The sequence below is a fragment of the Apis cerana genome, linkage group LG11, assembly GCF_029169275.1.
Source record: "Apis cerana isolate GH-2021 linkage group LG11, AcerK_1.0, whole genome shotgun sequence".
NCBI lineage: Eukaryota > Metazoa > Arthropoda > Insecta > Hymenoptera > Apidae > Apis > Apis cerana.
Window position 1 is genome coordinate 1,244,454 of NC_083862.1, and position 14,697 is coordinate 1,259,150.

The following is a 14,697-nucleotide window of genomic DNA, read 5'->3' on the forward strand; positions in this document are numbered from 1 at the left end:
AAATTATTATTATATATGTTCTGTTTCTTTTAGAGAATTTTGATTGGAGTTCCGAAAAAACTAATTAATTTTTTAATGATTTAGAATAACTTTAAGTAACATTTAAAAGTTAAAATTATGAGTATAAGGTTTAAATATCATCACGGAAGATTAAAAATTTTAAATGTTATAGTTATAAAAAAATTAAATTTTAAAGGTTACGATTGTTATAAAATTAATCTTTAAAGGTTAAGTATACAATATGTTATTTATCACGTATTAAAATTAAAAATTTCTTTATAATATATCATATAATTATATATCACAAATATTAAAATTGAAATAATATCACTATAATATCACTGATAAATCAATACTTTATTAAATGAAATAAAAAAGAATATTTTCAAAAAAATCTATAAATCTATATATTAACAATAGATACTTGGAACAATCGACTATAAAGATCGATTTTGTAAATCAACTGTAAACAATCGTTATAAAGATTCGTAGATACTATCGAAAATTAAAAATCGATTCTTCCTCGTGCGAAATTAATTTGATCAAAATTAAAATTCGTCAAATAATACTAAATGAAATAAAAAAGATTATTAAATTAAATTAAAAACAATAGACGATCAGAAAAATTGATCATATATAATTACTAAAAAAATTTATCGATATTATCTAAAATCGAAAATCGATTATTTTTCTCGCAAGAGTAACTTTCGTAAAATTCGATCTGTGACACTCGAGAGTCACGACGATAAGTAGAACGCTATTTGTAAATGGATGACGTTTTAAACTATTTACTGGAGTGTAACAGGTGTAACTGTTTTATCGAGATTTCCCTTCTTTTTCCGCTTTTCTTCCTCCTCCATCTCCACCTCGTTCCGACCCATGGTACGACAATCGATCGGTATAACGTTGTGTCTCGCGTATGCGTACTGTCAGATTTCTCTTTGGCTGTCGTCTTTTTCTTTTAAATATTGACAATTAATTTTTTCCTACTTTCTAGTTGTCTCGTTTAGTGATATTAACGTATTGTATTGTTGGATTTGACTTCAAACTATGAAAACTTAGTAAACATTGTAAAAATGTGTTAAATATTCATTTTGATAAGTTGAAACGAATACTTTTGTTTATTTTATTCTATTCATAGCAAATGGCTCATGTAATTTGCATATGTCAAATAAGTTTTAAATTGTGAAATATTTAATGAAAAATTGATAAATATAAAAGTTGCGTAGTTTTAAATTTCTGATATATTTTGAGGTTAACTTTATTTCTTTCAATGAAATCGTATATTTTATTCGTTGTGCACGAAAAAATAAAAAAAAATATTATTTCAAGTAAAAAATATTAACCTATATTGATAATTTATAACAATAATAATAAAAAAATATATTTTTACGATGATTATTTCAATTTTTAATTTAATAAATGATTTTGTTTTGAATATATATATAGAAATAGTAGTTGTAGAAAATTCTTCAGGATCGAGAACTTTCGTAACTTTATTTCAGTTTACGTTTCGCAATTAATCGTGTTGATCAAACGTGGAAACGAAAATGAGAGATTGTTGATTAATCAGCGAAATCGCGAGTGATTGAGTAACCGAAAGAGTATTAACACAAATCATATAATGTAATTCTTCTCTGGATGCAAATTGCAGAAATAAAATTATTTCATAATTTACTTGTAAAGATTTTTATGAAACTTTTATGAAATTAACTTTTATATCATAATCTTTTCAAAATGCATTCCCTTATATTTATTTCTATTAAATTCAAAACAAATTTAAGAAATTTAATAAAAAAATTTTAAGAATAAATTTATATCATTATAAAATTCTTTTAAATTATTTTTTATCTAGGAAAATTTTGAATCACAAATATAACAAAGATTTTCTTTGAAGAGTTTCGAAGATTCGAATTTCTTAATAAAAACCATCATATCTTCATTTATAGCATGCTTTTATCAACCTATCTTTCATCCATGAATACTACGTAAATAGATTTTCACTTTAAATGCAGATCAATCTTAATTAACTCGTTTCGGTAAGATATAACATGCTTTTCCATCAGAATATGTTTAAATACAAATTAACATCGACTTTATAGAGCACGGATTCATATTACTTTTCCTGTTTGCAGATTTTCTTAATTACTCAGATATATGATTGCATATATTCATTAAGGAGTTTTCTAATGATCTGTAAGTTTTTATAATTCTTTTTTTTTAATCATCATGCTCATAGAAACATATACAAAAGACACAAGAATAAATACAAATATATATTTTGAATATTAATGCACATATAATTTAAAAAAAATATGCATAACAAAGAAAACTTGGAAGAAGACTTACCAGGCGTGAGAGACATAGTCTGCTGCCTTCTCGACCTCGAATTGTCCCGTTTTCCATTGGAAGACTGAGATCCCGAGACTTGGAGTCCTGGAGCACTGACCGCACGTTTTGGTCCACCCAATACACCAGGAACGTTGCTGTTCCTCGCGAATCCTGGAGGACGATATCTGGCCGATTTCACGCCAGAATGTTGAGGCAAAAAATGATAGACACTGTGCGCTTTGTGCATTGTCGTTGATGGCGTGGTTGACGTCGTCGTTAAACCGGAAGGTGCAGTGGATGCTGGTAAACGAGGTAAAGAATTGGTAGCAGCAGTGATGGCAGATTGCATTCCGCGTGGAAGAGTCGTTGCTCGAGATTCACCACTGTATTCGAGCTCGTCTTCAGTGTCCTCGTCACCTGTAGACGTATCTGTTAATATATTGATTTGCATTTTTATTCGATTGACGTTTGGTGGTAGGTATAATTAAAAATAATAGTGATTTTATTTTTTCATCCCTGGATTCTAACAATTCAATCCATTTAGATTTTTCTTAAATTTTGAGTTCTGGATATATTTTAATTTTAGTGACCAAAATTTATTCACAAATTTTTTTAAAATTTAACAATTTGATGTGAACTAATATTTTATATTTTAATTTTAGACTCTGATGATCCAGAAAATATTCTTTTGAGTTTTCAATAAAATTTGGAATTCTAAATATAAATATATTCTATAGAATCTAATGATTTCAAGGTATTGGATCAAGAAATTTTTTAAAATTTATTACTTCAAGTATTCTATTGTATATCGTATATAACTTTAATCCTAAAAAAGAGGATTTAAATCCTTCATGGATTTTAAGAAGTAATTGAAATATTTAGAACTAAGATCAATATTAAACAATTTACAATATTATTCAATATTAAAAAAATTTAATTAATCATATTATATTCTTAAAGATACATTCTTTTCGTATGCAGATAAATCTTCGTGATATCATACATTCCAATCCTCATTTATATTCTCAGAATTATTTTCACTCGCAATCAATACTCTAAACATTCGCTCAGCTCAATTATTCTTTATCCATGTTGCATCCACGTCATTCATTACGATATACAATTCAATTTACACTTACATCAGTTTTATTTTTTATAATAGAGTGATATTATGCACAAAAAAATATTTAAAAAATTAAAATGTAAACAAAAGAATTAGAATCAAAAAGAAAATGTTGGAAATGGAAGTAAAACAGAATTAATAATACACATGGTTAAAAATGATTTAATCTTGAAATAGATTACTTTCAAAATAATAGATAAAATCAGAACAGAAATTATTTCTATTATGTCATTAGCATAATTACATATTTCTTAACTCCTCAAAAGAAATCTACATATATATAGGAATTTTATGTTTATTTTAAAGTATTATATAAGAATTTAAAAATGCAATTTACGATTATGTAACAATTTATTAAATACTCCTCTATTCATCATCAAAAGTATACTATATTATGTCACACTTGTGTAATGTTGTTTGTCTTCATTTGAAATGTAAAGAATCATAAGAGTATCACAAATGTATTCTAAAGTTCAAGTTGATATATACTTTTCACATTGAATAGAGTTCTGTTTATCAAACCATTTTTAATTTTTTAATTTGTTTTTTAATTTGTATTTGTATTTTTTGTATTTCAAAAATACTTAATTTGTTTTAAATCATTTCATTCTTTCATATTAAAAAATTTAAAATTTATAATAAAAGAAATTTAAATAAAGAACATAAAATAAACTTACCAGATTCCCCTCTTGTGTTAGCATCAGGAACAGATGATCTTCTTCTATTACTCCAAATCCTTTCCTCCACTGATCCAGCACTGGCAGCACCACCACTTCCACCCCCAATGGAACCACAGCTTCTAACTCTGTCCAATTGTTCTCTTGAGAAGCTTTTAGGATTGAACAACAAATCTCCAGCACTTCTTCTCTTAGCCGCCATTGCTAAGGCATTAGCACTAGCACTAGCACCGACACTATCTCCAGAACAAGCCAAAAGGCTTAATTTCGTCCTAGAATCAGCAGCCATTAGCGCTGATTCAAAGCTGCCTCTCCAAGAGAACCTCTCATAATCACTAGCTTCTCGCTCCTCTCCCTCTTGTCCAGTGGAAGCTGCTGGATGACTATTAATCAACAGTAAAGGATCATGAGATTTTGATCTGGGTAACTGCAAATGCGTCGACGAAGGTGCATTAGTAGAATCTGAAGTGGAATCATCATCCTCGGTGGTAGAAGCTGAGGAAGGTGTTCTGTGATGTTGAGAATAACGTCTCCAACTGGTAGAGTGATGCTGCACACTTGGCCCACCTTCAGAGACTTCATGCATTAAAGCAACCAATCTACTACCTATATGATGCATCACTTTAGCTATCAATGGTGGACTACTGTGTGGTGTCGAATTGGCGTCAGAACTAACTCCATCACCTGCCATCTTTGTGAAACTCTGAACTAATTTCTGATACACAAACGCAGTATCTCTGCCTAAACAGGGTGGCTGAATTCCAGGAGTTGGCACAGTTTTATCTTCTCTCTCTTTGTCTAATAGATTGTCACCTGACGTCGTGTCAAATTTGCTGATAATTTGTTGACAACTCTGCGAGATCTGTTCCTGTAAAGCTGATCTGCGACCACCTGCTGCTCCTTCCAAGTCGGAACTAGTGTAATCAGAACTATCATATGAATCTGACCACGTGTCTTCAGAGCTAAGGTATTCCACTATTTCTCTTACTTGTTCGTCTCGAATTCCTGGTACTGTTTTCATTAATCTAGTCAATTCATTTTCAAAATATACTAGTTGAGGTGGCTTTGTACGGTTTTGTGAACATAATCTGGCTTTTGATGCATAGCCTGCCAATCTAGGGCTGGGTGCAGGTGAAGCTGCGCTTGAATTCGCATTGGTTGTATTCTGATTCTGCCCATTCGAATTGGCCACCATGGTTTTGAAGAACTGTCTCATCTTGGACATCATCAAGTTCGTTTCCTCGTCACTGGACCAGTTGTTGAAGCTATCCTTCCTCGAGAGAGAAGCGTTTGGCAAGTGAGGCAGTGCAGTGTGACTCAAATGATGATCTACCTTAACCACGTTTCCTTTCTCGATTCCAGAGGTACCTTCATTGGAAATTTGATTCGCATCTTGAGCATTCTCACCAGTTTCATTATTGGAACGATCTTTTCCACTCTCTTGGCTGATTTCGGAACCAGGTTGGCCGTCCTCTGGCAATTTCTGATGTTGCAGAAGATCGTCGCAACTACCTACAAATCCAGAATCTCTTGACTGCTGTTTCGACCTTTGATTGTAGTTCAAAGATTCTCCTGAACTCATTTGTACATTCCTGGAAGAATCGACAAGCGACGTTGAAGTTAAAGAAGCATTGACGGTACCCGATGGAGAGGAAGAAGAAGACAAAATACATTCCGGTTGAGGCGTTTTTGCTCGTTCAGAATCCTCAGAATTGATAGCTTCCGCGTCATTTTCCATCACTACTTCTCCAACCAACACCATCTCTCTGTTAGGCTCAGGAGTTTTATTCCTATCGTCAGGAACACGTGGGCTCTGCGTGCCCAGATTTCTAGGCTTCTTCTTCTTCCGTTTCACAGTGTCGAATTGTCCATCCGTTCCAAAGGCCGCGGTTTGTCCATCATCTGCTCCATCGGTCTCGGTCGATGAACCTTCTGATTGCGTCTCTTGCGCATCCTGGTTCAAACTCAAATCTTGAAGAGAGTTCTGCGAGCTCAAGTTCTGCGAACTTTGAGTGAGAGCAAGTAAATTGTCCAAGGAAGAACTGTGCGACCTACCGGTGCCCCTCGCGCGCACCAGCTTCTTTCTTCTCTGTGCCTCAGGACTGGGTCTTCCTTCGGAATCACTTCCTACGGAACCATCCGAATCTCTCCTGTCTTGATCGAAGCCTAGAAATTCTGACAAAAAGTATTTCTCCAATCTGGACGAGTTCAAAAATCCCTCTCCAGAATTCGATCTCTCCTGACTCTGTCCATTTCCCGGAGCCTCGTCCTGTCCAAGTGACTCCAAACCCTCTGAATAAATGGACGAAGTCTCCGAAAGACTGTCCACCTCGCGTGAACCCATGCTTGAATTATTTCCATCACCTCCAAGGCCAAAGAAGAAATACTTCTCCAGTTCAGAGGCCGACGGAGGTCTCTGCTTCTTGGATGGACTGCCAGCGGCCAAACTGGGCTCGGCTTCGCTCTCCTCGCAAGATTCCTCCACGATGGTGTGCAAAGTAAAGTCGATAGCCTGTCTGTGATAGCCACGAAGTTCCTCTTCCCTATCACCGAGGTTGTTGGCTTCGTCCTCGGAGCTTTCCTCGGTGGCAGTCGTAGCTCCAGGCTCATCCTCATCGTGAGAAACCTCTTCCACCCATGAATCATCATCAGCCAGGCCTTCCTCCAAGATCACCACCCCACCACCAGCAGAATTTTCATCGCTGGACTGCGACGAGACACGTGTCCTTGTGCCATCACGATGCTCGTTATTAACCAAACGCTCTTTGCCAACGTTTTCCTCGCTGCTCTCCACTTTGCTGCCAATTTTGGCCGAATTTTTCACCGAAACATCGTCGCTTTCACTAGCACTACCAACACTCAGCCCGCTGTCTACCTCCGTTTCCGAATGATTCGCAGTCACACTGGCCAAACGCTTCACCATCAACGGTTTCCTCGGCCCCTGGCCATTCTTGCGATGCGGTTGCTCCGAGACGGCCTCCAATGCCAGCTGGAAGTAGCCAGCCAGGCCCTGGCTAGCCTGGTGCACTTCATCCGGCTGCAACAAGGTTGTCGTATCCGAGGTGATCACGCTCACCGGCTGGTACGATGCTTCCTGGGTGATCATCACGAGGCTTCTGTACTTGTTGCTGTTGTTTGCCGTCGTTGGCGAATACTGATGAACAGAACAGTTGTCTCTGATGTTAGAATCCTTCGTCGACGCAGCAGCAGCAGGGAATCCATTCTCCTTTCCAATGGACGGGCGTCGCTCGACTGAGAGAAACCGTGTCGAAACCCCTTCTATCCCCTCTTCCACGCCGTCACCACCACCACCACTACCACCTTCACCACCTCCACCTCCAACTTCTCCTACCACCTGACCAGAGACGAAACACTCGCCTCTCACCGTGCTGTCATGCGCATTATCCGCTTTACCTGCGTCCAACGTCTCTTGTATCTTGTCCACCATTGTTTCGATTTTGTTCGGGTCTGATTTTGGCTCTGAGTCGTCTTCTGTCGCGCCATCTTTCGCCTCGAGTGCAACTCGTCTCGATCGATCATCCTCCGTGGCGATTGGCAGTGAATCGATCTCGGTCACGGCATCGATAATCTCCAACGGTTGCTCAACGATCGTTCCCTCGAATTGCGATAATAATTGCTCTCTCCATCTCGTGCTGCTGTTCGATGCCGCGGATTCCTCGTAATTTGCGTTCTTGTTGTTGCTTTGTTGTTGATTCAACCACGACGTCCTCTCTTCGTTACTTTTGTTCAATCGTGACAGTAAATCGCTGTTTTCGAAAATGGTGACGTTTGACGATGTAACCTCGTACTCGTGAAGCTCGTCGCTGCTTATCTCACTGCCTGTCGTGTTTGTTTCGTTGCTGGTGAAACTGTCGCATCCTAAAGAATTTTCCGTTATATTTAAATTTGAATCAATTGGTGGGCACGAACGATGATTATCATTGATTATTTTAGAATTACCGATCATTGTTTCAAAGTGATTATTATTATCCTCGGAATTAATACGATCTTCGATTCCCGAGGCGTGAAACTTCGTACTCTCCTCGTTGTCGTTCACAATTTCTTGCGCGGAGACCTCCAACGAGTCTGGAATTATGTTAGAGTCCCAGGTATCGGTGGATGACAATTGGGTTTGATTATCCAAATTATTTTCATTATTGGATTCCGTTTCATCTTGCGAGGTAATCCCGTCGATTTTTAGGTTATTTTCTTCCGTAACCGTCTCTACCCTTTCTACGACGCTCTCGGTCGAGTTATCGAATATAACAGGTTCTATGCTGTCAGGATCCAAACTCTTTATAGATTTTAACTCGATCTGACTCTCTGAACAATCGTTGTCACTCGCTATGTACATTTCCTCGGGCATCTCTCGTTGCTGCAACGACAAAGAAATCCTCTTATCGTTTATTTCTAAATTATGCTTTCTACCTCGAGATCTACGTTTCTCATTAACATTCCCGTCTCGCTCAGACTTATCGTTCATCTCCAAGCTGTCATCCTTGCGGCTGGGTCTCGTTCTATCCTTCTCCGAATCTCCCCCATTCGCATTCTCAAAATTCGTGTCCTCGTTGAAGAATCTAACGTACTGGAGGACGACAGGTTCCTCGTCGGGAAGAGCCGTGACTCTCTTCAAAGTGATACCGTCCTCGGCAACCGAGTCAGAGTCTTCGTCCTCGTCTCCATTATCTTCAATGTCATTGTCGCTCGTGAGTGAATCGTCATTCACAACGAACACCCTGGAGAACCTGTGAGACGAGGAATCGTCCTCCAAATCGCTGCTGTCCGCCGAGGACCGGCCAGAAGAGCTGCCAGAGTCCTCGTACATTCTTTGCCCCCTTCTGTTCTCAAAAGAGACGCTCACAGAATCTTGACAGCTCGTTTTCTCGTCTTCCTTCGCCTCTTCCGTTTCGTCATCGCTTCCCACCTTCTTCGACTCGTCCAATTTATCCTTATTTATCTGTACATCGGTGGATAATTGGTCAACAACTTTCAACTCGCTCGAAACGTCCAGCAAAGCCGTCTCCTGCCTTCTCGCTTCCACGGGTTTCGTAGCATCGTCGTTCTCGTCTCGATTGATGTGCAGGTTGGTCATTCGTTGACGAAGCTCTTCGGTGGTCGGTATGGAGGATGGTTCGATGGTCGAGTACAACACTTGGTCGGGCGTGAAGGAGCCTAGGGTAGCAGGGTCGAAGACGTTGGTCAGCCTTGGATCGAGTCTGGAACCGTGCAATGGTTGGTTGAATCGTGGGTGCCAGGCGAACCAGGGCGCAGCTGGGTCGCCTCTCAACCTCAGTGTTCCCGGTTCTGAGTGGGCATCGCCGCTGCGACTTATCATGGAGGATGCGGCTGCTGCAAAGTCGCTGGTCCACAGAGATGCCGGAACTGGGACCGGATATGGGACTGGAACTGGAATTGGTACCGGTACTGGTAACACGTTTGCTCCTCGAGAACCTCCACAGGCCTGGAAAGGGAATGATGAAAAGTTAGAGTTGGTATTATTAGGTTTTTTGTTGAAATGAACAGTTTCAATTAGTAGTAAAGTATTTAAATGTAGAATGTATTTAAATATTTAAATACATTTAAATACAATAATTATAAATGTATTTAAAGTATTTAAATGTAGATGTTGAGTTGAAACGTCATCTTAAATTATTATGGAAGATTTTTGTGAAGTTTCTTCATTTTTTTATTTGTGAAAATAAGATAAATATGTGATAGATGTTTAAATGCGGAAATATTTATAAAATTAGCAAGAGTATATTAATATTGTCGTCTTTTTATTAACAAGTAATTCAATTCAATTTTATTTTTATAAGTTATAATGTAACGTGTAATTCTATTTGACGAGTAGTGATCATTTGCAAGAAAAATGTTAAATTTTTACAATGACGATAAAAATTACGTAATGTATATAGATACAGATTACAGTGCGATATTGATAAGAGATAGACAAGAAAATGCAAGAGAAATTTATAAAATTATTTCATATAAAATTTAAAAAATGATTTGTAATAAATCTAAAAACTCCTATATTTCAATCTTTTCCTAAATTTTGGACATTTGTAGTAATATAAATACTTTATTTAATATTATCACACTGTTTTTCTATTTATTTTTTTCCAAAATAGTTTCATTTGCTATTTAAATTATGTTAAAAGTTAAAACATTTAAATTAAATTTCTTCCATGCAATTTTGATTAGATAATAGTATCAATCCAACTTATTTGTTAAGACGTGACATCCAAGACAATTTAAATATTTAAACAGCAATTTAAAACAAATAAAATTTTTTGATATTTATAATTAAACACTCTGATCTCACATCCTTGATCAATTTTCCAAAACTCTCTCTCAAAAAAAAAATCCAATCTAAAAATCTTTCATGCAATTTTGTTCACCTTAATACGATGATAGAGATAATAAATATCGTCATCCAATATCCAAGCTACCTAAAAAATTCATTATCAGCTGAATCTTTAAATCATAATTTTTCAATCAACAACTAATCTCTTAAATTCAATTCATCTGACAAACAAAATCAAAAAAGTGTCTCAAAAATTTATAGGATAATTTTTTCAAATTAAAATAAACACATAATTTTGAATATTTTAACAAATAATACTTCAATACCCTTAACAAGATACTTTCCAAACTTCTTAAAAAAAAAAATCTTCCATGCAAATTTAATCACCTTGCAACGACGAAATTGATAATAGATTCTTTCATCCAACATCCAAGCTTCCTAAAAAATGCATCGAATCAATTGAATCCGCACACAGGATCTTTAATAACGTAATTTTCAATCAACAGTGACAAACTCGACCCACCTGACAAGCAGTGGAACCGCGTCCAGGACAACAGCTCCAATCCTGAGCCGCGCTCGTCTCCGTGCCAACGTTGTTCGTGCTTATGGCAACCGGAACTCCAGCAGGCAGCGGCAGAGACCCACTCTCGAAATAATCCCAGTCACAATCCTCCAACGACTGCGTACGGCTGCCTGCGCGCGGCAAACCGTTCAAAAACGAGGAACTCGAGCAACTGCTGTCAGCGTCGTCCTCTTCCCTTCCCGAGGACGAATCCGAGCTGATGAACACCAGCCGCCTGTAGTCGACCAGCGGCTGCTCCTGTTGACTTCCCGTAGGGCTGTGCTGCCTTCCGTCCCGACCAATCACGTGCAACGTTTGGAAACCTTGCAATTCCTCGGCACAACAGGTCCTCGCGTGTGATCGGCCTCTTCGTCTGGAACCTTTTTTCCAAAACACGATGTTTCGCGTGTGATTAGAAGACAGTGATAAAATCGGAGGGGAAAAATGAGCAGATAAGAGGGTTTTATCGACTGTTATTAGCGACAATTATCGCTATTGATTTCGATGTTATCAGAGTGATAATACGTTTGTGGATCGATGGAAGAAGACTTTTTTGAAAAGTTGAGGGAAAATTCTTGATCAACTGCGTGTTTTGATATTTTTTTCAATGTATGATATAGCAATAGTTCGTGATATCTTACTTGGATGGTAATAAGAATCGCGCGTGTTTATTATTTCGTTGGATGTAATTCTTTGTAACTAAAATTTGTAGAAATTTGATTTTTCATAAAAAGGAATGATTTAATTATTTTGAAGTTAAAGGAAATTTGGTAAATTTCAAAATATCAAACGTGTAAATATATAAGAAAATAATTCGACGAGTTCAATTTAAAATTTTTTTATTTATCAAATTTCTTATTTTTAATTATTAATATTGTAAAGCAAAAAAGTATTTATGATACAAGTATGGAATAGATAACGTATAGTAATGTATTTTTTTTTATTTGTTAATAGCTAGCTGGAATATTATTGATGTTCAAAATTAGTGAAAATAATGAATTCGTTGAAAGTTCATTCGTTTTATCGCAAGGTGCATCGACAAATTACGATCTTAAGCAAATATTCCACGAAGATAATAAACGTGTTTACTCTTGACCACTAATGAACCATTGGCGAATTTTGCTCGTTAACGATTAAAGTACCCAGGCATGACAAAATGACTCACAATAAATGGCTGCACTATTGTGTATATGGTGCAATAAAGAGGGATTAAAAGAAAGGGATAATTTACTATAGAAATTTTTCAAGTATCTTTCATTATAAATTTTTTCATTCTAATTATAATCATAATAAATTACTTCTGATTAATGTAATGTAATAATATTGTTTTTTAGGATTACTATTTATTTAATATAATTTTTAATTAAATAGATGATATAATTGTCATAATAATAAATAATAAATTTAACAATAATATGAATCAATAAAATTGAAAAGATAAAATCGAATAAAAGAAACCACTTTATTTCCTTAAATTTTAAATAAAAGGATAGAATAATTCCATCAAGATTCAATGAATGAATCGACTTTTCAATTTCTTCAACCAATATCCACTAAAATCACTAAATTCATCTTTATTCAAATTGTAATCATCAGAGTAAAATTTTGAGGATAATAGTGCATAAAATTGAACAAACGATGAAAATCGTAGAAACAATCAAAAGAGAATAGTGGAGGATCTGATCATGATCTGGTCTTAATTTGCAGTTTTACCGACCTAGCAAAATTCGGAGCGGAAAAAGATGGAATGCGGAGATAGAGGGAATTAATTGTAACATATAAACACGTATGCCATTCTTTATTCGCCAAAAGTAGGCTGTTTTCAACGTATTATTGCTACCTGTGTGAGAATAAATTAATCTCGTCCAAATAGCTTCTAATTGCGTTTACCTCGTCGTTTCCTATCAAGTTTATTTATCGTTTTCAAAATTCAAAATGAAAGAAATTTTGAATCGTTATAAACGCTTGGACGATTTAGCAGAGGTAGAGTGCTAAATTTAGCGCGCGATTCGCGGAGAACACCTTAAACGGCCATTTACATTTCCACCAATGAGTTTCTCGTTCACTGTCACCTATTCCGATGTTTTCTTCGTTTAAAATTCAATATTGTAAGTAAATAAATGTAAATTGTAAGTAACAAATAAACAAAATGTAAATAAATTGTAAATAAGTAAAATAAGTAAAATAAAGAAAAGTAAATTGAATAAAAATATATTGAAAATTATTACTATAAAAGTACTATAAAATAATTACTATAAAAGTACTATAAAATAGTACTTCATTATTTTATTTTAATTTATAAAAAAAACAGAGTAGATTAAATTATTTTAATCTAAAATCTCATATTGTTTATACTATTTCTTAATAATCGAATAGCGAATAATAATAGATTACATTTACATCTGTATTAAATTCTCGTATTCGAATTTAACATATTCAGTTTATGAAATAAGTTTTATTATTATTAAATAAATTATAATATTATATATTTGAAATAATGCAAAAATGCAAGTTACAATTTATTTGCAAATTAAAATTTGTGATTGATTTAAAAATTCCTAAACATCAATTTCTAACCTCACAAAACGGAAACTAGACATAGTGCCGAACAAAAGAAGCTTTAAAGAAACATGACACTGTAAAAGTCGCAAGACACGAGAGTATCGAATTCAATTCTGTATGAACCCTATACGGTGTCCAAAAAAATTTCAAAAAATTATATTTATTATATATAATGACTCAGTATGAACTTTACATGATATCCAAAAAATTTTAAGAAATTATATTTATAGTAAGTAGAATAATTTATATTTTTTTTATGCATTTAAATTTTTATAAATATATAGATTTTCACAATTTACTAATGATATATTAATAAATTTTATATAATTCATAAGTATATATATTACATAATATATATATGTAATATATGTAATGTATTATATATAATATTATAACATATATAATATATTATAAAATCTCTAAATTATTCAAAATATGATTAATTGTACCAAACAATAATAAATTGTGAATGTTTATACAAAATACAATTTTGTTTGAAGATAATCAATGAAATTATATAGAGATTTATCTTATTCTTCAAATAACATAATGCATACTATATTTTGAATATTTCATACATTCAAATTTTTGCATAAATACATAAAAATCTTATAATAATGAATATTCTATGACACATTATTTCCAACTCTATTTCAAATTTTATTTATACATAAAATATTCAAAAGACAGGATATTTTTCATTTTCAATACAAAAAATTCAATATTTAATAAAGATTTTAAATTTCATATTCTTTTCAATATATTTATTATTTAATTATATAATACATTTATTATATAATTATATTTTCCTTATTATTATATAATTATATTTATCTTATCAAGTTAACAAGTTGAATTGCAAGTGATTTTTTTTTCATATATTTTAATTTATATTTTAATCATTTTTCATATTTTTGTTAAGTTTTTAATATTAAAACTACTAATTATAATACATATCTGAATATATGTATTATATAGAAATAATTAAATACTAAATACAAAATACTAAATACAATCAAATATCATTATAAAAATAATCAGATTCATATTCATATACTTATCTTTTTATCTAAATAAAAACTAATATTAATTTTGCCAAAAGCACTTGTAATTTTAATAGTTAGTTTTAAATAACAAT

General features: G+C 34.0%; 1 protein-coding gene and 1 long non-coding RNA gene across 27 annotated transcripts in view; one reads left to right on the forward strand and one right to left on the reverse strand.

Annotated features, from left to right (window-relative positions):
• Positions 1-14,697, reverse strand: part of LOC107998510 (uncharacterized) — a 54,544-nt gene that overhangs the window by 15,703 nt on the left and 24,144 nt on the right. For 7 of the 25 annotated variants that reach the window (XM_062081248.1, XM_062081265.1, XM_017057826.2 and 4 more), the window contains exons 9-13: positions 10,959-11,377; positions 10,823-10,873; positions 10,530-10,580; positions 4,132-9,592; positions 2,350-2,760 (exon numbers count right to left, since the gene is read on the reverse strand). In XM_062081248.1, the coding sequence (XP_061937232.1) occupies positions 2,350-2,760; positions 4,132-9,592; positions 10,530-10,580; positions 10,823-10,873; positions 10,959-11,377 (6,393 nt within the window). The remainder of the gene's footprint in view (positions 1-2,349; positions 2,761-4,131; positions 9,593-10,529; positions 10,581-10,822; positions 10,874-10,958; positions 11,378-14,697) is intronic. The other 18 variants (XM_062081266.1, XM_062081249.1, XM_062081263.1 and 15 more) reach the window with 10 other exon arrangements.
• Positions 583-3,813, forward strand: LOC107998521 (uncharacterized). Of its 2 annotated transcripts, XR_009831751.1 has the most exons (4): positions 583-2,039; positions 2,136-2,196; positions 2,329-2,805; positions 2,994-3,272. It is a non-coding gene; the product is annotated as an uncharacterized LOC107998521 (long non-coding RNA). The 2 variants fall into 2 exon arrangements; XR_009831750.1 differs by having other exon boundaries at positions 914-2,039; positions 2,136-2,805; positions 2,994-3,813.